The sequence below is a fragment of the Salvelinus alpinus genome, chromosome 11 (assembly GCF_045679555.1).
Source record: "Salvelinus alpinus chromosome 11, SLU_Salpinus.1, whole genome shotgun sequence".
Taxonomy (NCBI): Eukaryota; Metazoa; Chordata; class Actinopteri; order Salmoniformes; family Salmonidae; genus Salvelinus; species Salvelinus alpinus.
The window spans coordinates 52,563,029-52,590,643 of NC_092096.1; the positions used below are offsets into that span (position 1 = coordinate 52,563,029).

General features: G+C 43.2%; 2 protein-coding genes and 1 pseudogene across 3 annotated transcripts in view; 1 reads left to right on the forward strand and 2 right to left on the reverse strand.

Moving 5' to 3' along the window:
* The window catches only part of LOC139534900 (SLAM family member 8-like), a 116,766-nt gene that overhangs the window by 54,073 nt on the left and 35,078 nt on the right, over positions 1–27,615 (forward strand). The window lies entirely within an intron of this gene.
* Positions 3,079–14,798, reverse strand: LOC139534896 (Fc receptor-like protein 4). 2 transcript variants are annotated; one of them, XM_071334429.1, is made up of 18 exons: positions 14,427–14,798; positions 13,469–13,513; positions 13,035–13,307; positions 7,864–8,148; positions 7,381–7,668; positions 6,818–7,081; positions 6,312–6,632; positions 5,933–6,211; positions 5,527–5,775; positions 5,243–5,359; positions 5,095–5,119; positions 4,920–5,017; positions 4,709–4,759; positions 4,215–4,295; positions 4,065–4,127; positions 3,864–3,935; positions 3,668–3,730; positions 3,079–3,503 (listed from the first exon to the last, which is right to left on the reverse strand). In XM_071334429.1, exons 1-18 carry the CDS (start codon positions 14,455–14,457, stop codon positions 3,496–3,498), a joined length of 2,613 nt encoding a protein of 870 aa, XP_071190530.1. In that variant the 5' UTR covers positions 14,458–14,798; the 3' UTR covers positions 3,079–3,495. The 2 variants fall into 2 exon arrangements, with proteins under 2 accessions (XP_071190530.1, XP_071190529.1); XM_071334428.1 differs by having other exon boundaries at positions 3,864–3,938; positions 14,427–14,797.
* On the reverse strand, positions 20,957–26,614 carry LOC139534906 (SLAM family member 8-like; annotated as a pseudogene).

Below are 27,615 nucleotides of genomic sequence, written 5' to 3' on the forward strand. Positions count from 1 at the left end.
TAACATCTTCAACCCGCTGATCCTCAACACTGGGGCCCCACAAGGGTGCGTTCTGAGCCGTCTCCTGTACTCCCTGTTCACCCACGACTGCGTGGCCATGCACGCCTCCAACTCAATCATCAAGTTTGCGGACGACACTACAGTGGTAGACTTGATTACCAACAACGACGAGACGGCCTACAGGGAGGAGGTGAGGGCCCTCGGAGTGTGGTGTCAGGAAAATAACCTCACACTCAACGTCAACAAAACAAAGGAGATGATTGTGGACTTCAGGAAACAGCAGAGGGAGCACCCCCCTATCCACATCGACGGGTCAGTTGTGGAGAAGGTGGAAAGTTTTAAGTTCCTCGGTGTACACATCACGGACAAACTGAATTGGTCCAACCACATAGACAGCGTTGTGAAGAAGGTGCAGCAGCGCCTCTTCAACCTCAGGAGGCTGAAGAAATTCGGCTTGTCACCAAAAGCACTCACAAACTTCTACAGATGCACAATCGAGAGCATCCTGTCGGGCTGTATCACCGCCTGGTACGGCAACTGCTCCGCCCACAACCGTAAGGCTCTCCAGAGGGTAGTGAGGTCTGCACAACGCATCACCGGGGGCAAACTACCTGCCCTCCAGGACACCTACACCACCCGATGTCACAGGAAGGCCATAAAGATCATCAAGGACAACAACCGCCCGAGCCACTGCCTGTTCACCCCGCTGTCATCCAGAAGGCGAGGTCAGTACAGGTGCATTAAAGCAGGGACCGAGAGACTGAAAAACAGCTTCTATCTCAAGGCCATCAGACTGTTAAACAGCCACCACTAACATTTAGTGGCCGCTGCCAACATACTGACTCAACTCCAGCCACTTTAATAATGGGAATTGATGGAAATTATGTAAAAATATATCACTAGCCACTTTAAACAATGCCACTTAATATAATGTTTACATACCCTACATTACTCATCTCATATGTATATGTATATACTGTACTCTATATCATCTACTGCATCTTGCCATCTTTATGTAATACATGTATCACTAGCCACTTCAAACTATGCCACTTTATGTTTATATACCCTACATTACTCATCTCATATGTATATACTGTACTCTATACCATCTACTGCATCTTGCCTATGCCGTTCTGTACCATCACTCATTCATATATCTTTATGTACATATTCTTTATCCCTTTACACTTGTGTGTATAAGGTAGTAGTTGTGGAATTGTTAGGTTAGATTACTTGTTGGTTATTACTGCATTGTCGGGAACTAGAAGCACAAGCATTTCGCTACACTCGCATTAACATCTGCTAACCATGTGTATGTGACAAATAAAATTTGATTTGATTTGATTTGATATATACCTTTAAGACATGGTTTATGTGCAAAATGCTTTAAAACTGTGCAAATATAATTGTTTCAATGAACGTTACTTGGTAATCTATTTTATTCCTTTTACAGGTTCCTCTCTATTCATGAGATGTATTTGAGATGTATTTTGTTTTCATGTTATCTTGTGTACACTGTATTTTTGTTTTATTGTATATTCAAGAGGACCACAATGGGGATACGTTTTTAACCTTGTTTGTGTCATCCTCGTTGATGGTTCTACTGTGTTTAAAATGTTGAAATAAATAAGAATAGTTACAGAACTTACCATAGTGGAGGTTGGAGAGTAGGAGAAGTAGTATTCCCTGTTTGGAGAAGCAGGAGATGGGACCACCAGACATCTCTTTAAGGTGTTGGCTGTTTCCTCTGGCTGTATGTCCTTGTCTTTCACTGTCACTGACGGCTAGCAGTTGACTATCCAAAACACACAGAGAAGAAAGAGCAGAGACTTCCTTTTGATGAGGGCTGCTGTTCTATAAAATAATTCCTGTATGTTAGCTGAAAAATAAGTCACATTCTACCTCTTCACTCAGCTTGAGAGTTAGAAGATGAGGCGTGGGTGTGTTTGGGGTCTGTCACTGTGTTGATCAGTGTGATGGTGGTGGTTTTGGTGCATGTGTTTCCTAGCTGCTGCTGGTTGTGTGGTTAATGGTCATGGTGTTTCACAGATACCGGTAGCTTTGTTACTTTATGAGCAGACCATTCAATGTTGCAGAGAAAGAGGAAGGAGCTAGATAGAGGGCTCGGGAGAAGAGAGAGAAAGACAGAGAGCGAGATTGAGACAGAGACAGAGAAAGAGAAAGAAAGACAGAGAGAGAGAGAGGGGGGAGAGAGGGGGGGTTAGAGAGAGCGAGCGAGAGAGAGCAAAAATGTCATAACAGTGTCTGTGCAGTTTGATCTTGGCTTCATATGTCTGCAGAAGTGTTTGCATGACTTCTTCTGCATGCTCATAGGTCAGTGTGACTGAGGGACATGAAACACCTGCCAACTTTTTCGGAAGGTAATGGGTCCCAGGTTACTGATAGAGGCCCCCCTTCTACGTTTCATATAACAGCTTGTGGTGATGTCACTTCCTGTGACTGTTTCTCAGGAGCAGTGACAATGACCTGGCTGCCGGTTGTCTGTCTGACCACTTAGACATTAACACATAGACACAGAAACCCCCTAACTGGAACAGTGACCTTCCGGACCATGCAGGGACACTGAAAATATCAGTCAGAGTCATACACCACTAATGTCATTAATCGTTATGACCTGTCTGTAGGATGAGGAGGCAATATGGGAGAACTGGTAGTCATTCATACGTAGGTTACTAGCTCCTCAGAACTCCTGCAGAGTATATGACATCATAAAATTGAGAAGAACTGTTCTTTTCAGGCACACTCTTCCCCCAAAAGTCATTCTGAAAATCTCAACGGGTCTTCAGCAGATGGGGTACGGCTTTTGAACTTTGCTCATGGGGCATTGATGTTATATTTCTCAAGATTCAATGGGTATATATAATTAAGTCCAAAAATGTATGTAGAAATAGCAGATTGCCCTTTAACTCACACATTGTGGAGAGTGAGATCATTACTAGGCTGAAAGGAGGTTTGACCAAATGGGGTTGTATGGAAAAGTTGATGATGATGAGGACAATATCTATTTACTGTAAGAAAGCACTCATGCCATCTGGTGGATAAAAAATAGTTTATTAAAAAAGCACAATGCAAAGATATTGTAAAAGTACAGGCCATTAGAAGAAAACGTGGATAATACTTTTTGGGAAATTCATATACAAATATGTTATTCTATCATATGAATAGATCAACAATAAAACTCAATTCACAATACAAAGCAGATACAATTGCAGTAGCTGCAGATAAGATGCATCATCATTGCACCATATAGTAGAAAAAATATGCTTTTACAGTGAAACACAATTAAACCATGCTTAAATACAATAAAATAAGTAAATAAAATAAGTAACGCCTTAATGTACAAAGTGTTATTGCGTGTGTGTTTGTGCATGTGTGTGTTTGCTTGTGTGTGTTGAGCGAACAAAATCCATGTTCCGGGTTCCTCCTCCTCCTCTGATGGTGTGTCCTTCCATCCCTCCATCCCTCCATCCCTCAGGTACCTGCAACATGTCATCACACAAAGTTGTTCAGGACATGCAGTCAAATAAACTGTTAAGAATTAAACAAAGAGACATACTTTAAATACATTATATTTTGATATCAGAGAATTAGATCCATATTAGTATCATATTAATTATCAATCACATATGACTATTAGTCTTACCTGGGGCTGTGACTGGCTTCAATTGAGAATAGACCGAATCTGCCTCAGGTGGGGTTGATGTTTCTGTAAGGGGTGAGGATAAAACATCAGAATAATATAACAGTTATATACAGAATATTATGCACCTAGTCAATATGGGGTCAGAGGTGTAAGGGTATGATAGGGGGAATATGGAAGGAGGGATGTCCAGTCTTACTTTTCTTCTTCTTGGCTTTGGCATTCTGTTTAAGGTCAACCTCAGCATAGGTCACATCCACAGGTCCAGTTGCTGCTGAAAATTGACATTTCCAGTCAGCAAATTAAGGAAGTAGCTTATATAATATTTTGCATCCTTTTTGAAACTCCCAAATCGCACATTTAGATTTTACTGACTGCCAACCTGTAGAATGAGTCTCACCTGTGGTCTTCCCTGTCTTGACCTCAGAATAGACTGGATTTTCTTTTGGATCAGCTGTCATTTCTGAGGAGGTGAAGAGAATTTGTATGTTTTTATCAAATTTGATGAGTAAAAAACACTGCTGCATTTTGTGTGACAGTTGAGAGTTACTTTTCTTTTTCTTGTCCAACTTTTTGAGTTGAATCTTGGCGTACATCACATCACTTGGTCCAGCAGTAGCAGCACCAGCATCTGAAATATACCGGTAATACACTAATATCTCTACTTACTGTTAGTATGCTAGTCATATTAAACATATGAAGAATAACAGCAACAACAACTCTATACTGTATTCATGCTAAATTAAAACATACAGGTAGCCTGGTGTTTAGTAACCGAAAGGTTGCTGGGCCAGTAACCGAAAGGTTGCTGGATCGAATCCCTGAGCTGACAAGGGAAAAATCTGTCGTTCTGCAACTGAGCAAGGCAGTTAACCCACTGTTCCCCAGGCACCGAAGACGTGGATGTCAATTAAGGCAGCCCCCCCCCCCCCCCCCCGCACCTCTCTGATTCAGAGGGGTTGGGTTAAATGCAGAGGACACATTTCATTTGAAGGTATTCAGTTGTACAACTGACTAGGTATCCCCCTTTCCCTTTCCCAGTACCATTGTCATTACTGTCTGAGGGCGTGATTGTATCATAGATGTTAGCGACACCTGTTGGTCAAAGTAGAGAGAGTTAGATTAATAGGTTGGTTTTCCATAAGCTTGCCTAGGGACATAGAGTACGGTAACATCTATATAAAGTGAATGGTGAAAAGTCAGTATGTGAAGTTACAGAGAGGAGAGTGACAGTGGTCTGGGACGAGAGACTGACCATGCTGCAGATTATTATACTCAGCATCAGGAGCCCGGCCCTGGGTAGATCCTTGGTCCTGTTGGGGGTCCAGGTTGGTCCTCTGGGGCTGGGGGGGCCTACAGGGAGAGAGATACTCATGAAACACACAGATCCTATTTTACTGTATGAAAAGTTGAAAGACAGGTGTACTCACCAGAATATTCTGTTGCAACAGGAACCTGTAATGAGAAATGCGTAATATTATATTGTATCAATTCGTTAATGTTTAAAACTTTTGTAATTAGACATTTTTCTCCTAAACATGAACCAAAAAGATAAATATGAATTGATAAAAGTCTCACCTCCGGCTTTTTTATATCGACACAGCAGTACCAGGAGAATGGCCAGTAAAACACCAGCAACAACCAGGCCCACAACCACTCCTACGAGGACTGATGTAGACGGTCCAGGAGTTACGCCTGGAGAGAGAACAGCAAATCACCATCCGACTCTGAGGTAGTTGTAGAAAATAAATAAAGTAGCAGAGGTTGTAACTCCAAACCTACAGTACACTTTTTAACACTATAAATCACAGCTGACCACAGATATTATGAAAAGGTCATGTGATCATAATTGTTTTTCTCACCTCTCACTGTCACCCAGCTCTCTGGTGATTCTCCTTCATTAGATTTACACTTATAGAAGCCTTCTTCTGACTTGGAAACTGTAGGGATGGTCATCTCTCCTGTGGTCTCATTCCTGATGAGAACTCCATCTTTGTAGAAATCAACCTTGGGGTTCGGGTTTGTTTCCTGATATCTATTTGTACAGCTGAGAGTCATAGATTCTCCCTCAGTTATGGGATAGGGAGGGCTCTCCAGGATCAGATTGCCAACTGTATAACATAATATATAAATAATACTGTAAATCTGGAGTAATCACCAACATGAGCTTGTATTTTATGAGATGCAACCATTCAGTTACAGAATTGAACATCATTATCAAACATTGTAATGTTAAAAAGGTTAGTGACTGTTGTACAACAGACGTACCATCCACTGTGATGTTGACAGCATTACTGTACTCTCCTGATCCAGACTCACACCAGTACACTCCACTGTTCCCTGTGTATGTGGACCTGATGGTACATGTGGACCCTGCTCTTGATCCCCAGTTAGAGACATACTCTGACTCCACTGCTTTCTCTCTGTATCTCTTCAGTCTCCATCCAGTAGAGTTCCTCTTCTCCTCACAGCTTAGTGAGAGAGACGTTGATGTAAAGTGTTGAGTTCTGTTAGGTCTTATTTTGAGAGACACTGATGGTTGCGGATCTGAAATAAAGAGTGACAGAGTCAAACGTACACAGTGGTTATATATACACATGAGGGTGACTTAAATGTGATAAAATGCAGTTTCAATGCAGTTAGTTACCTCCTGACCAGAGAAACTGAGGTTCACTGTAGAGTGTGTCATAGACTGGGTCTCCTCTCCCAGCTCTACACACATATCCTCCTGTGTGACTAAGACCAGCAGGGATCAGAGTGTAGGAGTCTTCACTAGTCCCATTGCCAGATAGAGGCTCTACAGAGTAGGACCTGTCCGATAGGGAGAGTAACCCAGCTGTGTAGGGAACAGTTCGGTACCAGAAGAACCTCCAGCCTGTAGATGACTCTTTAACCCCACAGCTCAGAGTAACTGAGTCTCCAGGGTTCAGCCACTGAGGAGAGACACTCAGAACAGCTTGGGGTTTATCTGTTATGAAGGAAATGACACAAATCAAATGTTCAGTCTTTAAAATGTTTAACCATTTTGTTATTATGGTATTGTACCTCACCCCACAATCAAACTATAGTTTTGTTACATCATTGAAACCACTGTCTGCTATTTGACCTCATCCCTTCTGTCTTTCTCTTTCAATCCCATTAAAACAGACTTACCTAACACAGTCAATTGTATAGCATTACTTGTCTGGGAGTGTTTTAAGCCATTTGTTTTCTGAAGACCTTCACAGGTATATAGACAATTCTTTGCAGGACTGATTCTGTACTCAGGCTCTGTATTCGTGTAGACCGACTTCCCACTGTTATAAAACACATACTCAATCTCTTCTCCCCCTTGAATGTCACAACTGAGAGTGACAGTCTCCCCACTGAATATCTGGGGCCAGATGGGTTGGAGGGTCAGAACAGCCACAGGTCTCTCTGCACAGACACAACACAGAAAATAAACATTATCACACACATTAGAATGTAAAATAATTTTGATCAGCATTTATCACAACATGACCATATCATAAGTTGTCATTTCTGAACATACACTATGCACTCTGAACTGTCTGACTTACCAAGGTCTATCAGAATACTGACATATACAGTGATGTCTACACACACACACACACACACACACACACACACACACACACACACACACACACACACACACACACACACACACACACACACACACACACACACACACACACACACACACACACACACACCTTTCACAGTGATAGTGACAGGATCACTGATGATTGATGATATGGATCTGGACTGGATCTCTCCCTGACACCAGTAGAGACCCTGGTCAGACTCAGCAGCTCTACTGATGGTGAAGGTGGCTCCTTTTGTAGTGTGTCTGCTAGACAAGGTCACTACTTTCATTTTTTTGTCTTTGTACCATGTATACCTCCAGCCACTGTCAGACCCCATTGAACACGTCAGAGTTACTGTCTCTCCAGAATAGAGGGGACCGCGTGGAGAGGCTTTCACTGAGGCCGTGGGCAGAGCTGTGGAAACACAGTTATATATGAAGACAAATGCAGTCAGAGCACAAATCTCTCCAACGTATGATCTTACTTCTTTAGGTAGTACTGTTACTATTTATTTCCCATTCATACTGACACCCAGACCACATCTACATGATTGACTCAATATAAATTGTGTCCATTTGTTTGATTAAATAAACACATAAAGTAACTCACCTTTCACAGTGATAGTGACAGGATCACTGATGATTGATGATATGGATCTGGACTGGATCTCTCCCTGACACCAGTAGATACCCTGGTCAGACTCAGCAGCTCTACTGATGGTGAAGGTGGCTCCTGTTGTAGTGTGTCTGCTAGACAAGGTCACTACTTTGTTAGTGTTGTATTTGTACCATGTATACCTCCAGCCACTGTCAGATCCCACTGAACACGTCAGAGTTACTGTCTCTCCAGTGTATGCAGGGTCTGGATTTACGGTCAGTGTAGTTTCAGGAACAGCTAAGAAAACAGAGAGCAGAATATCAAAACATCTGGATACATGCTTGGTCATTTTAAATAATTTTGCTGTTGCATTTAACTTCTTGTCACTATAGGGGGTGCTGTTTCGACTTAGCGAAAATTGGTCTCCAAATTAAACTGCCTAGTGCTCAATTCTTGCTCGTACAATATGCATATTATTACTACTATTGGATAGAAAACACTCTCTAGTTTCTAAAACCGTTTGAATTATGTCTGTGGGTGGAACAGAACTCCTTCTACAGCAAAAATCCTGACATGACTTGCGAAGGTCTGAGAATTATGCTCTGATCTGGGTTCAGTTTAAAAGTCTGTGTATATCCTATGGCTGGAAATGAACTGCACCCGCCTTCCCCTGGATGTCAGTAACCAATGAGAAGTGGAATGGGGTCTCTGCGTAGCTGTCCGAGGTTATAAAGCCAGAAGGAACGAGAGTACATTTCTTTTCCTCCTTCGTCATGGCGCAAGACAAGATCTCAGGATGAAATTTTGGAACGCTCAGTTATCGACCAGAGATGTATCCGTCTGTAATTTAATTAAATATAGGTGTTAGAAACATCATAACGAAGTTATTTGAAACCGATTTATATCAGTTTATGCGAGTATATTGCTATTTTTCTGAATTTCCTTAGTATTTCGTTTGAGGATTTGGACATGTGTGTGCGACATAGCAGCTAATTCCAAAGGTGAAGAGGACGTTTTACAACAAAGCAACTATTCTTTTGAAGAAAGGACACATTGCCCAAGATACTGATGGAAGCTCGTCCAAAAGTAGGAACTATTTGATGTTATTCCGTATTTATGTGGAAAAATGTAATAGTGTTTGATCACAATGTTTGCAGGCACTGGTCTGGCTGCAACGCACACTATATGTCTAGTAACGTTAATTTTAAAAATCTAACATAGCGATTGCATTAAGAACTAATTTATCTTTCGATTGTTGTCCAACTTATATTTTTTAGTCAAGTTTATGAATAGTATTTTTATTAGAATAGGCGCTAATCCAAGATGGCGCCGGCCAGAATGCATGCAATGTTTGTACTGATTACATAGTATAACCACGATTTATGCTGCTAAATATGCACATTTTCGAACAAAAGCTATATGCATTGTGTAATATGATGTTACAGGACTGTAAAGGCAGTCATTGTTGTTCTCCTCCTCAGACGAGGAGGAGCATGGATCGGACCAAGATGCGGATTGGTGATTAATCATACTTTTAATGAAAACAGCAAACAAGACACTACAAAACTACAAAACAACAAACGTGACTAACCTTCAACCGTCCTGTGTGGCCCAAACACTGACACAGGAACAAACACCCACAAAACCCCAGTGAAACCCTGGCTGCCTTAGTATGACTCTCAATCAGAGACAAATGATACACACCTGTCTCTAATTGAGAATCATACCAGGCCGAACACAAAACCCAACATAGAAATACAAAACATAGACTACCCACCCAACACTCACGCCCTGACCAATAAAGACATACAAAACAAGAGAAAACAGGTCAGGAACGTGACAGAACCCCCCCCTTAAGGTGCGAACTCCGGGCGCACCAGCACAAAGTCTAGGGGAGGGTCTGGGTGGGCGTCTGTCCACGGTGGCGGCTCTGGCGGTGGACGAGGTCCCCACCCCACCATAGTCACTCCCCGCTTCCGTATCCCCCTCCCAATGACCACCCTCCAACTCAACCCACCTAAATAAAGGGGCAGCATCGGGATAAGGGGCAGCAGCTCCGGGATAAGGGGCAGCAGCTCCGGGATAAGGGGCAGCAGCTCCGGGATAAGGGGCAGCAGCTCCGGACTGACTGGCAGCTCCTGACTGACTGGCAGCTCCTGACTGTAGGGCAGCTCATGACTGTAGGGCAGCTCATGACTGTAGGGCAGCTCATGACTGTAGGGCAGCTCATGACTGTCTGACGGCTCCGGCAGATCCTGTCTGGTTGGCGTCTCTGGCAGATCCTGTCTGGTTGGCGTCTCTGGCAGATCCTGTCTGGTTGGCGTCTCTGGCAGATCCTGTCTGGTTGGCGTCTCTGGCAGATCCTGTCTGGTTGGCGGCCCTGGCAGATCCTGACTGACGACTGGCTCTAGCGGCTCCTGACTGACTATCGGCTCTGACGGCTCGGGACAGACGGGCGGCTCTAATGGCTCGGGACAGACGGATGGCTCAGACGGCACTGGGCAGACGGATGGCTCAGACGGCACTGGGGAGACGGATGGCTCAGACGGCACTGGGGAGACGGATGGCTCAGATGGCGCTGGGGAGACGGATGGCTCAGATGGCGCTGGGGAGACGGATGGCTCAGATGGCGCTTGGCAGACGGGCAGTTCAGGCGCCACTGGGCAGATGGGCAGTACAAGCACCGCTGGGCAGACGGGCCGTTCAGGCACCGCTGGGCAGACGGCAGACTCTGGCCGGCTGAGACGCACTATAGGCCTGGTGCGTGGTACCGGAACTGGAGGTACCGGGCTGAGGGCACGCACCTCAGGGCGAGTGCGGGGAACAGGAACAGGAACAGGGCACACTGGACTCTCGTGGCGCACTCTAGGCCTGGTGCGTGGTACCGGAACTGGAGGTACCGGGCTGAGGGCACGCACCTCAGGGCGAGTGCGGGGAGAAGGAACATTGCGTCCAGGGCTCTGGAGACGTACAGGAGGCTTGGTGCGTGGTGCCGGAACTGGAGGCACTGGGCTGGAGACACGCACCATAGGGAGAGTGCGTGGAAGAGGAACAGGGCTCTGGAGATGCACTGGAAGCCTGGTGCGTGGTGTAGGCACTGGTGGTACTGAGCTGGGGTGGGAAGGTGGCGCCGGATATACCGGACCGTGAAGGAGGACACGTGCTCTTGAGCACCGAGCCTCCCCAACCTTACCAGGTTGAATGGTCCCCGTAGCCCTGCCAGTGCGGCGAGGTGGAATAGCCCGCACTGGGCTATGCAGTCGAACCGGGGACACCACCTGTAAGGCTGGTGCCATGTACGCCGGCCCGAGGAGACGTACTGGAGACCAGATACGTTGGGCCGGCTTCATGGCACTCGGCTCGATGCCCAACCTAGCCCTCCCAGTGCGGCAAGGTGGAATAGCCCGCACTGGGCTAAGCACGCGTACTGGGGACACCGTGCGCTTTACCGCATAACACGGTGTCTGACCAGTACGACGCCCTCTTACTCCACGGCAAGCCCGGGGAGTTGGCTCAGGTATCCAACCCGGCTTCGCCACACTCCCCTTTAGCCCCCCCCCCCCCCAAGAAATGTTTGGGTGAGCCTCTCGGGCTTCCAGCCTCTCATACGTGCTGCCTCCTTAATCCACCGCTCCTGGGCTGTGGCTGCCTTCTTCTCCTCCCGCGAGCGGCGATTCACACCAACCTTAGCCCAGGGTCCTTCTCCGTTGAATATTTGTTCCCAACTCCATTCCTCTTCTCTCCATTGCTTTAGTTCCTTTCCTCTGGCTCCAATCCGCTTGGTCCTGTTGTGGTGGGTGTTTCTGTAAAGGCAGTCATTGTTGTTCTCCTCCTCAGACGAGGAGGAGCATGGATCGGACCAAGATGCGGATTGGTGATTAATCATACTTTTAATGAAAACAGCAAACAAGACACTACAAAACTACAAAACAACAAACGTGACTAACCTTCAACCGTCCTGTGTGGCCCAAACACTGACACAGGAACAAACACCCACAAAACCCCAGTGAAACCCTGGCTGCCTTAGTATGACTCTCAATCAGAGACAAATGATACACACCTGTCTCTAATTGAGAATCATACCAGGCCGAACACAAAACCCAACATAGAAATACAAAACATAGACTACCCACCCAACACTCACGCCCTGACCAATAAAGACATACAAAACAAGAGAAAACAGGTCAGGAACGTGACAAGGACTGTCATCTGATGAAGTATATCAAGGTTAGTAAAATTATATATCTTTTGTTGGGTTGTTACGATCGCTAACATTTACAGCTGGTAAATGCGGTTGTGATTCTGGCTATTGTGGTACGCTCATATAATGCTATATTGTGTTTTCGCTGTAAAACACTTAGAAAATCTGAAATATTGTCTGGATTCACAAGATCTGTGTCTTTCGATTGCTGTAGGCTGTGTATTTTTCAGAAGTGTTTTATGATGAGTAATTATAATTTGCCGTCGGTCTCTGTAATTATTCCGGCTGCTTCCAACGCTATTTCAGATTGCAGCTGCAATGGTAAACTGTGATTTATACCTGAAAAATGCACATTTTCTAAAAAAAAATATCCTATACCATAAATATGTTATCAGACTGTCATCTTATGAAGTTGTTTCTTGGTTAGTGGCTATATATATCTTTATTTAGTCGAATTAGTGATAGCTACTGATGCAGGAAAAAAATGGTGGAGAAAAAAAGTTGTGTCTTTTGCTATCAGTGGTTAGCTAATAGATTTACATATTGTGTCTTCCCTGTAAAACATTTTAAAAATCAGAAATGATAGCTGGATTCACAGGATCTGTATCTTTCATCTGGTGTCTTGGACTTGTGATTTAATGATATTTAGATGCTACTATTTACTTGTGACGCTATGCTAGGCTATGCTAGTCAGCTTTTTTTACTGTGGGGGGTGCTCCCGGATCCGGGTTTAGTAGCCGTGAAAGGTTTAAGTTTTGATTAAAGTTTATTTCAAATAGGGGTATGTTGACTCTATTCAGTTAGAATTTACAGTCTACACAGTATATCTGTATTTAGATTAACCCTCCTTGGCTCAAAATTCATAAAGTCCAGATAGTGATTGAAGATTAATAGTGAGCTCACCAGTGACACTAATGTAGAGAGATGTATCTATGTCAAGTGGTTATGGGCATGGAGGCACTTGAGTGATAAGATGATATACCTGTCACTGTCAGTCTGACTGCATCACTCCACATAGAATACTTCCCATTATCAATATGTTTACCCAGACACGAGTAGTCTCCATTGTTTGAAATCATAACCTCACTGATCTCATATTTATGCTCCCTACTGAATAAGTCTACAGCATCCTTGCTCCATGTGTATTCCCAGTCAGTGACTTCTCCCCTTTGTATGTGACATCTGAGAATGACAGACTCTCCACTGAATATCTGGGAGGATGTGGGGTTTATGGTCAGAACAGCCTTTGCCTTTCCTGCACAAAATAAAACCAGCATGAAACAATACTATACACATGTTATTTTGAGACATTCAAAACACAAAATATGTCTTTCCAAAAGTAGCTTAAAAATTACAAATAAAACATTTGATGAAGCATTAAGAGATGGAGGCTTGATCAAGTGTAAAAATATCTACCATCATCGTCTTCAGAGTGTCCAGAGTAGATGTGTGTACTCAGCACTGCAACAAAGAAAGTCACATTGCTCCAATATTAACTTGAAATAAATAATAACATGCCATAATCATGTTACTGATTACCAAATCCACTCTGTACTTTATTTTAAAGGTGCAATCTATGATTTCTATACACATTTTTTATCATTAAATTAGTCGTTGGCATTTATTCTTGAAGAGTATAACTTTTAATTCCCTCAAAACTGTCTGATCCCATCATAAACCAAAATATATGGTTATGTTATGACAACTACTGTAAACAATGCAGATGAATGAATTTCCTTAGCCCCATCCCTCAGCCATATACCACAAAAAGTGTCAGGGTGGCCATTTTGTGGTAGTTTGAATTACGGACTGCAGCTTTAAATGGCCACTGACTTCCCATGTTCTGCACACAGAGAGTGTACAGAGACCAAAAACACCAAAACACCACTCATTAATCTCTTAACACAGTTTACTATGACTGTAGTGAAGGAACCCTCAACCATTTACAATAATCACAACTTGATTATACAACACATCCAACAAATATTGCATTTTATATTCATTGTCATTGACAGCACATTTTGCAACCACTGAGTTAACACCACTCTTTAGTTCCTGATTAATGACTTGGTTAAATGCACAGCACCACACTAACCAGGTCTGCATGGCATCGGCTATACAAGCTCAGGTTCTCACAGAGATGCAACATCAATGTAGGGTGGTCACTTTCTTACTTCATATCTAACCATATTTGCTGCAATTTCCTTTGAGTGCCATTTACTAATATTTTCTCAATAAGGGCTAAAACACCAAAAACAAAGCTAAAGCGTGAAACTGTCTTCATTTTGATTAATGTCTTATTCCCTTTTCTTTTAAATTCTTAGTAAATCAGGTAATTAGTGTTCATAAACAAACACACTAACTCAGTACTTACATAGCAGCAAACAGAGCAAGGTGTGCTCCATTCTGTCCCCACAGACAAGTGACTTTCTCTATGACTACAGTCCTTCTAACAAACCCCTTTACTTCCTATATGATGACAGTCTGCTTAGATCCCACCACTTCACTCTGAGATCACACCTCTTCACCGCACACAGAAAAACAGAGAGAAAGATTCTTGAGAAATGTAAAAATAGATAGATAAGTAAGTGTAGGCCTTCACTCAAACCTTTGCTCAGTTGTCAGGTGGCAAGCCAAGCCAGCTAACCTCAGTTGTGGCACAATGGAAATGGACATCTCCAGCCACCTCTCACTTCTCAATCACTCTCTCTCTCACTCATAAAAATAGATGAATAAATAAGTAAAAAAATTATTGACAAAAAGAAAAGCAATTGAAAAAAGTTTAAAATAATGACAAAAATTAACAATAGGCAAACACAAACAATATACACACACACACACACACACACACACACACACACACACACACACACACACACACACACACACACACACACACACACACACACACACACACACACACACACACACACACACACACACACACACACCTCAGATGGTTCTGTTATGAGTAATATGTTTAGTTAGCTACTGTCTACATAGATATGTTTGTTATTGTGTTGCTTATGGTTGTATTTCAATTTGTTTGTATTTGTGATGTTTATTAGGGCTATTGTTCATGTACTGTATTATGTGTGTGTTGTTTGTGTGTGTGTGTGTGTGTGTGTGTGTGTGTGTGTGTGTGTGTGTGTGTGTGTGTGTGTGTGTGTGTGTGTGTGTGTGTGTGTGTGTGTGTGTGTGTGTGTGTGGGTGTGTGTATAATGTTTGTGCTTGCCTATTGTTTATTTTTGTCATTATTTTAAACTTTTTCAATTGCTTCTCTTTTTGTAAATTATTTTTTTACTTATTTATTAATTTATTTTTATATACATTATATATATATATATTTATATTTTTTTGTATTTTCTTAAAACCGCATTGTTGGTAAAGGGCTTGTAAGTAAGCATTTCACTTTTGTATTCGGCGGATGTGACAAATAACATTTGATTTGTGTGTTATTTATTACCACTGACCAGAGATGGGAGGAGTTTCAAAGCTGTAACTGGGGAACTGGGTTTCTAGGTTAAAGTCTAGAGGTTCATTTAGCTTCACATCATTACATGTTGAATACATTAATCTATTTTCGTTAACTATTTACCTCTAAAAATATCTAAGTGGTATGTTGTAGAGTGTAGAGTGTGGGACACATGTACAACATTTGTGAAGAAACCAGGAGAAAGGTTACAGGGGAAGCAGTTACTGACTTCACCTTTAGTTTGTATACTATGGTAAACGTCTGGGGTTTCTTATCGCCCCCTTCAGGGACAGGCCTGTAACTACTCCACATTCTTGTGGATCACAATATCGAAATAATCAATCAATCAAATTTTTGGCTTGGTCAGGGTGTGAGTTGGGGTGGGTATTCTATGTTCTATTATTTGTATTTCTATGTTTTGGCCGGGTAGGGTTCTCAATCAGGGACAGCTGTCTATCGTTGTCTCTGATTGAGAACCATACGTAGGTAGCCCTTTTTCCCACCTGTCTTTTTGGGAAGTTAACGTTGTTTGTGGCACATAGCTCTTAAGCTTCACTGTTGTTTTGTATTGTTTATTGTTTTTGTCGGCGTCATTTCTAATAAAAAGGAATATGTACGCTCACCACGCTGCACCTTGGTCTCCTCCTTTTGACAGCCGTGACAGGGGGTCAGCCTGATGAACCAAACTACCCAATAATCTCCTTCATGTAGCCTAACTCTCACTCACACACACAAACACATGTACCCACATATAATCAAATATGTTTTTTTTTGTTTACTGAATATATTGTCTACACTTATAATTAATATGCTTTGTTTAACTGATTGAACAAAGTTTTTTATTTGATTGGTCACTTAGCAACAACATAATCCCTCAGTCTACTGGGTCTGTCCCCTTATTCCTTCATCTCTCTATGTCATCATATTAGTTTATATTATATTTATATTATATTATATATTTATATTATAAAGTATACTCCATTCTAAGCCTCTGGCAAGTCTTCTGGACCCCTACAGTTCATGTGGCTGTGACACGAATGGGGCTTTGACAGAATTAGAAAGGTACAGATGCTAAAAGAGAAACAGAAAAAATAGCATCTGATGTCATGTTCATCTCTACACAACTTCCTGTTGCTGTAAAAGTAAAAAATTGACACATCAGATCTGTGGTCTTTTTGTGGGAGGAAGAGAGAACTGTAGTATGTATCAGAGAAAGAAACTTAGTGGATAAAACATAGTTGTACAAAAAGTGAAGTCAATATTATATTTATCATACCTGGTCATGTTGACATGTTCAGGACAGTCTTTAATGACACTAGGAGAGGTGTCAAAGGTTTGACGTCATGGCATGTTTATCATTTGGTTTATGTTGTAGCTATTTGGAGGTCAACTGCATGTAGATGTTCTTGAGTTACAGTCTGTCAACTGTTCAAAGTAATAACCCAGGAAAGTACTGATCACAGTGGTAGATTGAATGTAAAAGAGATAAATTAATGAGTGAACTACAGAAAATGTATGCTGCAAGAACAATGTCATTCTTCTCTCTGAAAGGACATAAATCCCTGCACAACTTTTCATGTGTCCTCATCAGCCCAACAACAAGGTTTTCGCAGGTTTTCGCATATGATTACAACCATTTCTCTATTTGACTCTCTCTGATCAGCATCACACAGCGCCTTCCTTCACAAACCCACACTGCTAAAGACGAAGAGAGCAAACCATGACCCCTCAACTATGACAAACAGGTGACCTAATGTGAAGTTCCTCAGCCTTGTAATTTTATACACTGTGCACTGGAAAAAGTCAAACTTAACCAATTGCTTAATTATCATTATTATGCAAGTTGAGTGGACTTAAAAAGGACAAGAATTTGAGCCAATCTGTTAGAGTCTTAAATCAACAAACTCTGCTTGAAGTCAGTTGAATTTGAACAAGCTTGTTGAGTAAAATACAAAATGATTCTTTGCTCAAAACGACACCAATTGTCACGTCCTGACCATAGTGCTTATGTGCTTTGCTTGTTTTAGTGTTGGTCAGGACGTGAGCTGGGTGGGCATTCTATGTTGTGTGTCTAGTTTGTCTGTTTCTGTGTTCAGCCTAATATGGTTCTCAATCAGAGGCAGCTGTCAATCGTTGTCCCTGATTGAGAATCATATATAGGTGGCTTGTTTTGTGTTGGGATTTTGTGGGTGGTTGTTTCCTGTGTCAGTGTTTGTGCCACACGGGACTGTGACGGTTAGTTTGTATTGTGTATAGTTTCGTGTATATTAAATCATGGAAACCTACCACGCTGCACATTGGTCCTCCGATCCTTCTCGCCTCTCCTCGTCCGAGGAGGAGGAAGAGCTAGACTGCCGTTACAGAACCGCCCACCTAACTCGGACCAAGCAGCGTGGCAACGGGCAGCAGCGACAGCAGCAGCGGTACCAGGAGGAATAGACATGGGAGGAAATTCTGGACGGTAAAGGACCCTGGGCAGAGCCAGAGGAGTGTCGCCGCCCCAAAGCAGAGCTGGGGGCAGCAAAAGCGGAGAGGCGGCATTATGAGGCGCTAGCAAGGCAGAGCGGCTGGAAGCCCGAGAGGCTCACCCAAACATTTCTTGGGGGGGGGGGGGGGGGGGGGGGGGGTAAAGGGTAGTGTGGCGAAGTCAGGTAGGAAACCTGCGCCCACTTCCCATGCTTACCATGGAGAGCGGGAGTACGGGCAGACACCGTGTTATGCGGAAGAGCGCACGGTGTCTCCTGTACGTGTGCTTAGCCCGGTGCGGGTTATTCCACCTCCCCGCACTGGCCGGGCTAGATTGAGCATTGAGCCAGGTGCCATGAAGCCGGTGTACATGGCACCAGCCTTACGTATGGTGTCCCCGGTTCGCCAACACAGCCCACACATGCTCCCCGTAGCCCGACCAGTGCGGGGAGGTGGAATAACCCGCACTGGTCGGGCTACGGGGAGCATTCAACCAGGTAAGGTTGGGCAGGCTCGGTGCTCAAGGGAGCCAGTACACCTGCACGGTCCGGTATATCCGGCGCCACCTTCCCGCCACAGCCCAGTACCACCAGTGCCTACACCACGCACCAGGCTTCCAGTGCGTCTCCAGAGCCCTGTTCCTCCTCCACGCACTCTCCCTGTGGTGCGTGTTTCCAGCCCAGTACCTCCAGTTCCGGCACCACGCACCAAGCCTCCTGTGCGTCTTCAGAGCCCTGTACGCACGGTTCCTTCTCCCCACACTCGCCCTGAGGTGCGTGCCCTCAGCCCGGTACCACCAGTGCCGGTACAACGCACCAGGCCTATAGTGCGCCTCGAGAGTCCAGTGTGCCCTGTTCCTGCTCCCCGCACTAGCCTTGAGGTGCGGGTCTCCAGTCCGGTACCACCAGTTCCGGCACCACGCACCAGGCCTACTGTGCGCCTCAGCAGGTCAGAGTCGGCCGTCTGTCCAACGCCGCCTGCACTGCTCGTCTGCTCAACGCCGCCTGCACTGCTTGCCTGCCCAGCGCCGTCTGAGCTGCCTGCCTGCCCAGCACCGTCTGAGCCAACCGTCTGCCCAGCGCCGTCTGAGCCATCCGTCTGCCCAGCGCCGTCTGAGCTGCCTGCCTGCCCAGCGCCGTCTGAGCCATCCGTCTGCCCAGCGCCGTCTGAGCCATCCGTCTGCCCAGCGCCGTCTGAGCCATCCGTCTGCCCAGCGCCGTCTGAGCCATCCGTCTGCCCAGCGCCATCTGAGCCGTCCGTCAGTCAGGAGCTGCCAGAGCCGCCAGCCAGTCAGGAGCTGCCAGAGCCGCCAGCCAGTCAGGAGCTGCCAGAGCCGCCAGCCAGTCAGGAGCTGCCAGAGCCGCCAGGAGCTGCCAGAGCCGCCAGCCAGTCATGAGCCGCCCTCCAGTCATGAGCCGCCCTCCAGTCATGAGCCGCCCTCCAGTCATGAGCCGCCCTCCAGTCATGAGCCGCCCTCCAGTCATGAGCCGCCCTCCAGCCCGGAGCCGCCCTCCAGCCCGGAGCTGCCCCTCAGCCCGGAGCTGCCCCTCAGCCCGGAGCTGCCCCTCAGTCCGGAGCTGCCATTAGTCCGGAGCTGCCCTTCAGTCCGGAGTCGCCCCTCTGTCCTGAGCTACCTCTCTGTCCTGAGCTACCTCTCTGTCCTGAGCTACCTCTCTGTCTTGAGCTACCTCTCTGTCCCGAGCTACCTCTCTGTCCTGAGCTGTCTCCTCTATCTAGGGGGGACCTTTGTGAAGGTTCCTAGACCAGGGTCGGGGGCGAGGGTCGCCACTCAAAGGACGCTAAGGAGGGGGACAAAGACAATGGTGGAGTGGTGTCCTCGTCCTGCGCCGGAGCCGCCACCGCGGACAGATGCCCACCCAGACCCTCCCCTTGAGTTTTAGGGGTGCGTTCGGAGTCCGCACCTCAGGAGGGGGGTACTGTCACGTCCTGACCATAGTGCTTATGTGTTTTGCTTGTTTTAGTGTTGGTCAGGACAGTGAGCTGGGTGGGCATTCTATGTTGTGTGTCTAGTTTGTCTGTTTCTGTGTTCAGCCTAATATGGTTCTCAATCAGAGGCAGCTGTCAATCGTTGTCCCTGATTGAGAATCATATATAGGTGGCTTGTTTTGTGTTGGGATTTTGTGGGTGGTTGTTTCCTGTGTCAGTGATTGTGCCACACGGGACTGTGACGGTTAGTTTGTTTGTTATTTTGTATTGTGTATAGTTTCGTGTATATTAAATCATGGAAACTTACCACGCTGCACATTGGTCCTCCGATCCTTCTCGCCTCTCCTTGTCCGAGGAGGAGGAAGAGCTAGACTGCCGTTACACCAATCATCATCATTATCATTATTCCAGCATGATCTCTTCACAGGTTGATTTTCAGAATGGTTTGTTTCAATACCTGTGTATTTGCATGTACAATGACTGGTTGAATAATCTTATGCTACACAAACATAGATAACATACATTTTTCTAAACTAATCCTATCTGTTACTAGTTGGACTTATTTCACACATTACTGATATGTTTGTTCCAGTTTATATAATTTAGGTAGTCTCAATAATCAATCTTCTCTACCCCAACAGTCATTCTGAATGCAGGTTGCATGTGACTGAAATTTGAAATAGTTGGATATCCTAACTTTGACTGGATTCCAATAGAAATGACACATCCCTTTGCAAGCCGGCATAATTTGACTAAACCAGGAGTTTCAGACCAGTGTGTTAGGGTGTAACTATGCCCTCAGGGGCTTTATGATATATGTAATGTGTTGTCATAATGAGTTAATTTTAAAGGTAACATATCCACTTAGACATTCACTTGGTGAAGGCTACAGTACTGAAAACCATTCAATACAACAATCATGCCTCTGTCGCTAACAAGTACAGTTGTGAGTGTTAATTACAATTCACTCTAAAAGCAAGGCACTCAACGTATGCAAAAAGGTAGAAACATTTTTTATTCTGTGAATGGAATATTTTTGGGAATGAATTGAATTCCATCTGGTTATTGGGACAGACATTAATGCCATTATGGACATGCGGACAAATCAAATAAGAACAACTACAGTCCACATGTAACAAAGACTCTCCATCATATACTCTCTGATTACAACCTCATCGATGCCTGGCGAGCACATAATCCTAATGCAAAAGAGTACACAGACATAAATCAACCCCACTAATCAATGTCATACTATTATCTACAACTATTTTATTTAATCTAGAAACTAGAAATACGACATATGAGCTGGTCTGATCACAACACCTATAACTGCCTATGACACATTTCAGAATCTAATTGTAACTAGGCCCTCAAAGAAAGGCATAAGGCCTGATGATACACTATATATATGATCATTAATAAAGGGAGAAGAGTACAATCATCAAATTGTAAGCAAATTGTGTAGATCGTGATGAAATTCAAAAGAAACATCTAGGCCTATCTACAGAATGTACACGTTTAAGATGCAGAGGATGCAGAGGGTTCTATATCTATGCAAGGCCCAGCCTATGACCACATCCTGTTCAGCTCACAGTACTTTCTGGTAGGGACAAGGGGGGCCTTCTGGGCGTCCAAATGCGATCTTGTCATACAGAGTCTGCGGCTACATGTGACAGATAATCAAGGAGAAACTGTTTCAGCATCAAGAAAGGTATAGACTATTCTCAAAGTAGACAGCATAGTCTTCCATTCAATCACAGACATTCTACCATTATGACCATTTATATCTTACCTTGTTCAATCTTGGGATAACCAGATCACTGACAGATCTCATAGATGGATATTGGGTTTACATGACTGTTTGATCTTGTCTGGAATCAAAATACAGCCCATTACAATACAGTACATACAGCTTCACACACTCAGATACATAATAATGGCAATGCATACTTACATCTCTACTTCTTGTGTTGATCATAACATCAGCATATATTGCGTTGTCAGTTAGATCTGCTGTGTTTTATAAGAACAAAATATCAACCAATCAGATACATTTCGTACAGGATATCAACAAACATACCCAGTAATTAATGAGGGGTCTCACTCTTTTTCTAATTTCTAGCAAATCATATCAGCTGAAGAATACTTCTAGAACAAACAGAAATGTCACCTTAAGTATAGTGGAGGCCCCTAAGCTGTACATACCTGTGTTACTTCGGCCCCTGCAGTAGCACATTGCCACAGCTACAATAAGAATCAGCACCACAGCGCCTCCCACTGGTACTCCGATATAGATGGTATACCACGCCAGTCCTGTCACATATTGTTCAACACACATGATTAGACTATACAATATGATAAAGACTAAATGGCTCTATATCATATAAATCCAATGTAATCACATGCATTACATATTATATTTGACAACATAAGCGTATAAGCACACTGAAAAGTGTATAGAAGGGATTATTATGATGTCTAGGTACCTGGGGTGGTTGTGTCATTTCTACACTTTACTGTCTCAAAGGCAGTTTTCCAACTGACCAGGTTGGAGGCATTGCACTTTACACTGATGTCTCTCTCTGCTGGTGAGAGAGAGAGAAGTAAATCTGCTGGGCGTCCCCATAGATCTCATTGTCTCTCTCCCAGGTGTAGGTAAGGTTGGGGTAGCAGGACACGTTGCACTCCAGCCGTACCGTACAGGAGTGGTTGGCCAATAGCTTGATATTTTTCTGGATCGCCACCTTGGATATAGGCTCTGACCAACCAGGAGAGAGATAGAGACTCATAATGAGTCCTCTAAATGAATCCTACCATAGCCATAAAACCAGAAGAAAGACGACTGAGGATTAAACTTGAAAATGTGATTGAAATGTAACAAAGCATGGTGAGTAAGGTCAGTGTAAAACCCCAAATTCAGTGTTATAGTGTAAAGATCATCAGCTGTGGTCATGTATAAAAATAAGAATGATATCAAAACAGGATGCAGAAAAGATGAAAACAGCCTACCGTGGACTTTCAGAGTGTTGGTCTTACTGTCAATCTGACCTTTGTCCCCTTCGCCTGTAAGTAGAAAATCCCCTGAGTCTTGCAGTGTCTGTTCTCTGACTGTTAAACTGACGTTTTTGGTGTTCATCTTTAGTCTCCCCTCAAACTGGGATCCAGGTGAATATACAACTTCTGAGTTGAATTCTGCAATAACCTTTCCGATATACTTCCACACCAAGGATTTGAAATGTCCCCACTCTAAGCCTGCCAGCAACTCCACGGAGTCCCCCAGTCTCTTGTTGATGATCAGAGGAACACCCACAACTGAAAACACACAAATACACACGTTATTCTGACATCAATCAATGGTTGGACACTATGTTACAATGATCTTATTACTGTGTAATTATTAATGTAAGTAAGATGTAGCAAGTACTGTAATTACTCATTGTTACACTTTAATAATACTTGTTACAGTGTGCCTACATTTAATAATTAGACAATAATAAACTGCAACGCAAAGTCCTACCTAATCAATAATAGATAATAATGGATTAGATTTACATAGCCCATTTCCAGGTTTCATTTATACTGTACATGACACTTTACATATTTTCGCTTTATATCTTTACATATCTGAGTGTGTGGGTCCTATTTCACTTCATTAAAGTCCACTCCTCCCCCACATTCAGTAGAACAGGATGAGATGACAGGAAAAGAGAAGTGGGGGTGGATCTGATAACCCCTCCTCAGCTCACAAGTACAACTCCCACTGTGTTAAATGTGTAATTATTCACCTGAAATGTATCATATATAGCGTTGGCTACATTATAAATACATGTCAGTCTGAAGAAATGAATTATAAACCCTTACACGAAAATACATCTGTCATGAATTACAGCCATTAGGCACAGGGTGTTAAGATCTGTTACGTTCTAGAAGCAATTGTTAGGTTCTTAGACACTAGAGAAGCTTAACCTGTTGGGGACCAGGGGGTGCTATTTTCACTTTTGGTGAAAATCGTATGATTTTTAAACGGCCTCGTACTCAATTCTTGCTCGTACAATATGCATATTATTATTACTATTGGATAGAAAACAGTCTCTAGTTTCTAAAAACGTTTGAATTATTTCTCTAAGTGAAACAGAACTCCTTTTACAGACCATTTCCTAACCGGAAGTGAGATTTCCAAAAGCGAACTCTCTCTTCAGGAGCTTGTCTATAAAAGGGCATGTCACTTATGACTGTAGAAACACGTCATACGCCTTCGCCTGGGTGTCATGCGGAAGTGAGAGAAGAAATCAGTTGATTATCTCGACCAGGGACTGAACACAACCTCTTGGACTGAGACATGCGCACTTTTATTTTTTTCTTGGGCGCGAAATAGGACCTGTACTCGGCTCATGGAAGAACCTTTTTAAAGGTGAATATGATCTCTGGCTTCGATTTTCTTTGATACATGTCACAATATCATCCTAAAGTATGTTTTTTCAATATAGTTTAATTATATTATTGAAATTTATTCTGGACTTTAGACGTGATGCGTCGCAAGAATTGGTTCAAGAACGAGAGGCTAGCAACGCACAGCCAGTGTGTTTGCTAATTCTGAGGGAAATCGTTCGTTATGGATCCAAATAAAGTCGGTTCTGAACAAAGGACCCCTTGGAGAACATTCTGATGGAAGATCAACAAAGATAAGGACCCAATTTGGGATGCTTTTTCATATATATCTGTCGAACTGTGCTATGCTACCGTTTGACTAGAATCAATGCTGCTGTGTGTTAGCTATTGTAGTAAGCTAATATAACGATATATTGTGTTTTCGCTGTAAAACACTTCAAAAATCGGAAATATTGGCTCTGTTCACAAGATCTTATTCTTTCATTAGCTATCCACCATATATTGTTCTGAAATGTTTTAAGATGTGTAATTAGTAGTTGATGTTGGTGTCTGTATTTTCTCTGGCTACTGCCGTGCGATTTCTGACTGTAGCTGTGATGGTGGCTATGATGGTAGCAGTAATGTAAAACTGATTTATAGCTCAAATATGCACATTTTTCGAACAAAACATAGATTTATTGTGTAACATGTTATAGGACTGTCATCTGAGGGAGTTTTTTCTAGGTTATTTAGGTTGGTTCTAGGTTGGTTCTAGGTTAGTTAGGTTAGCTACTTGCATGCTACCGTTGCTGTGAAAAATGTCTGTCTGTCTTTTGTATTTGGTGGGGAACTAACATAAATATATGTGGTGTTTTTGCTGTAAAACACTTCAACAATCGGAAATATTGTCTGTATTCACAAGATATTTGTCTTTCATTAGCTATCCACCATATATTTGTCTGAAATGTTTTATGATGTGTAATTAGGTAGTTGGTGTCTGTATTTACTCTGGCTACTCCCGTGCGATTTCTGACTGTAGCTATGATGGTAGCAGTAATGTAAAACTGATTTATAGCTAAAATATGCAATTTTTTTGAACGAAACATAGATTTATTGTGTAACATGTTATAGGACTGTCATCTGAGGTAGTTTTTTCTAGGTTATTTAGGTTGGTTCTAGGTTAGTTAGGTTGGCTTGTGCATGCTACCTGCAGCCTACTTGTGCTGTGAAAAATGTCTGTCTGTCTTTTTTTATTTGGTGGTGACCTAACATAAATATATGTGGTGTTTTCTCTGTAAAACATTTAAAAAATCGGACATGTTGGATGGATTGACAAGATGTTTATCTTTCAAATGCTGTATTGGACTTGTTAATGTGTGAAAGTTAAATATTTCAATTATTTTTTTTGAATTTGCCGCTCTGCCTTTTCAATGGAATGTGGGAGGAGTGCCGCTAGCGGCACCCCTGGCCTAAACAGGTTTTAAACAAGTTGAATTCTTCCCAAAGGGTCAACACAGCTGTAGTCAGACAAAGACATGTTCCCACCATCACAAGTATATATACTCTATCATAAGTATATATACTCCACAAGTATATATACTCGATCACAAGTATATATACTCCTCCTTCTCACCAATCCTTACATCTTATGGTTCAACAGGAAGAGGGTAATAGGATAATAATCAATTTTTTCTCCCTTCAGTGGATCTGACCTGACCTCAACCCCTCCTTCGCCTAATCCACAGATGTCAATCTGCTTCCCCTGTGACCTCCTCCCGTCCACCCAACACATTCCAAAGCCATGTGTCCTTCTACAGAGACCCATTACCTTCTGACATAAAACCCAGTCTCTTTCAATCCTTTATACACTATGCGTCTGATCTATCATGTCTTTAATATCTCAATGTTCAAAGTTCACCCCGAATCCAACACAATGCAACAGCTGCTGACCCAACCACATCATTGGCACTCATTCAAAACTGCAGAATCACTTCATCATGATATGTTCCTGAATATAGGTATTATGTAAGTTTTATCAAAAAGGAGTAAAGCAAAAGATTCTAAATACCCAAACAATCACTGATGGCTAGGTATTCTACAGTCAATACACACCGTTGCAAAGACAAACAAGGAAGTTAGAGAAAGCTAACGGTTTTACTAACTTTATAATTCAAGAAAGTCCATGCAATAGATTCAAAGCTAAGATAATATATATATTTTTTACAAAACTTACCATAGTAGAGGTTGGAGAATAGGATAAGTAGTATTCCCTGTTTGGAGAAGCAGGAGAAGGGACCCCCAGACATCTCTGTAAGGATTTGACTGTTTCCTCAGGCTGTATGTCCTTATCTATCACTGTCACTGGTAGCTAGCAGTTGACTAACCGATAAACACAGAGAAGGAATTGTAGAGTAGAGAAAGAGCAGACTTCCTTTTGATGAGGGCAGCTGTTCTATAAAATAATTCCTGTTTGTTAGCTGAAAAGGAGGTCACATTCTATAGTTGCTCTCTGAAAATACCCCTTCACTCAGCTTGAGAGTTAGAAGATGAGGCGTGGGTGTGTTTGGGGTCTGTCACTGTGTTAATCAGTCTGATGGTGGTGGAGCATGTGTTTCCAAGCTGCTACTGGTTGTGTGGTTCGTGGTCTTGGTGTTTCACAGATACCGGTAACTTGTTACTTTATGAGCAGACCACTCAAAGTTGCAGAGAAAGAGAAAGGAGGTAGATAGAGGGCTCGGGGGAAGAGAGAGAGAGAGAGAACAAAAGAGAATGAAAGAGAGAGAGTGGGGGTGGGGGGGGTTAGAGAGAGAGAGTGAGAAAGAGACAGAACGAGAGAGAGTGGGGGTGGGGGGGGGGAGGTTAGAGAGAGTGAGTTAGAGAGAGCAAAAATATCAAATCAGTTTGTGGGCATTTTCATCTTGGCTTCATATGCCTGCAGAAGTGTTTGTGTAGCGTGGTTCGTTCTGCGTTGTGTACTTTTAATTAGGACGCTGCCACAACTGAAGGTCTGCTAGTTGAATTATTTTTATTTGCCCTGCACACAAAGAGACAACACACATTATGTTATCCCTTGGCGCAGTCCTAGCTCTCAGGCACCTTGCTAGCCAAAGGTCAGACAAAAGAGAACAATAAGGGGGTACGGAAATACAGACAACCCGTGATGGGCCAAACCAAAATATACAAAACTTTTACAATCACATGTATGTACAATATTGATATGAAAAAGTGTTTGTACACCAAAGAAAACCATTAGCTATGCAGTTGTAATTAAATTTTAAAAAAACACAGAATAATTATTTTTTATTAT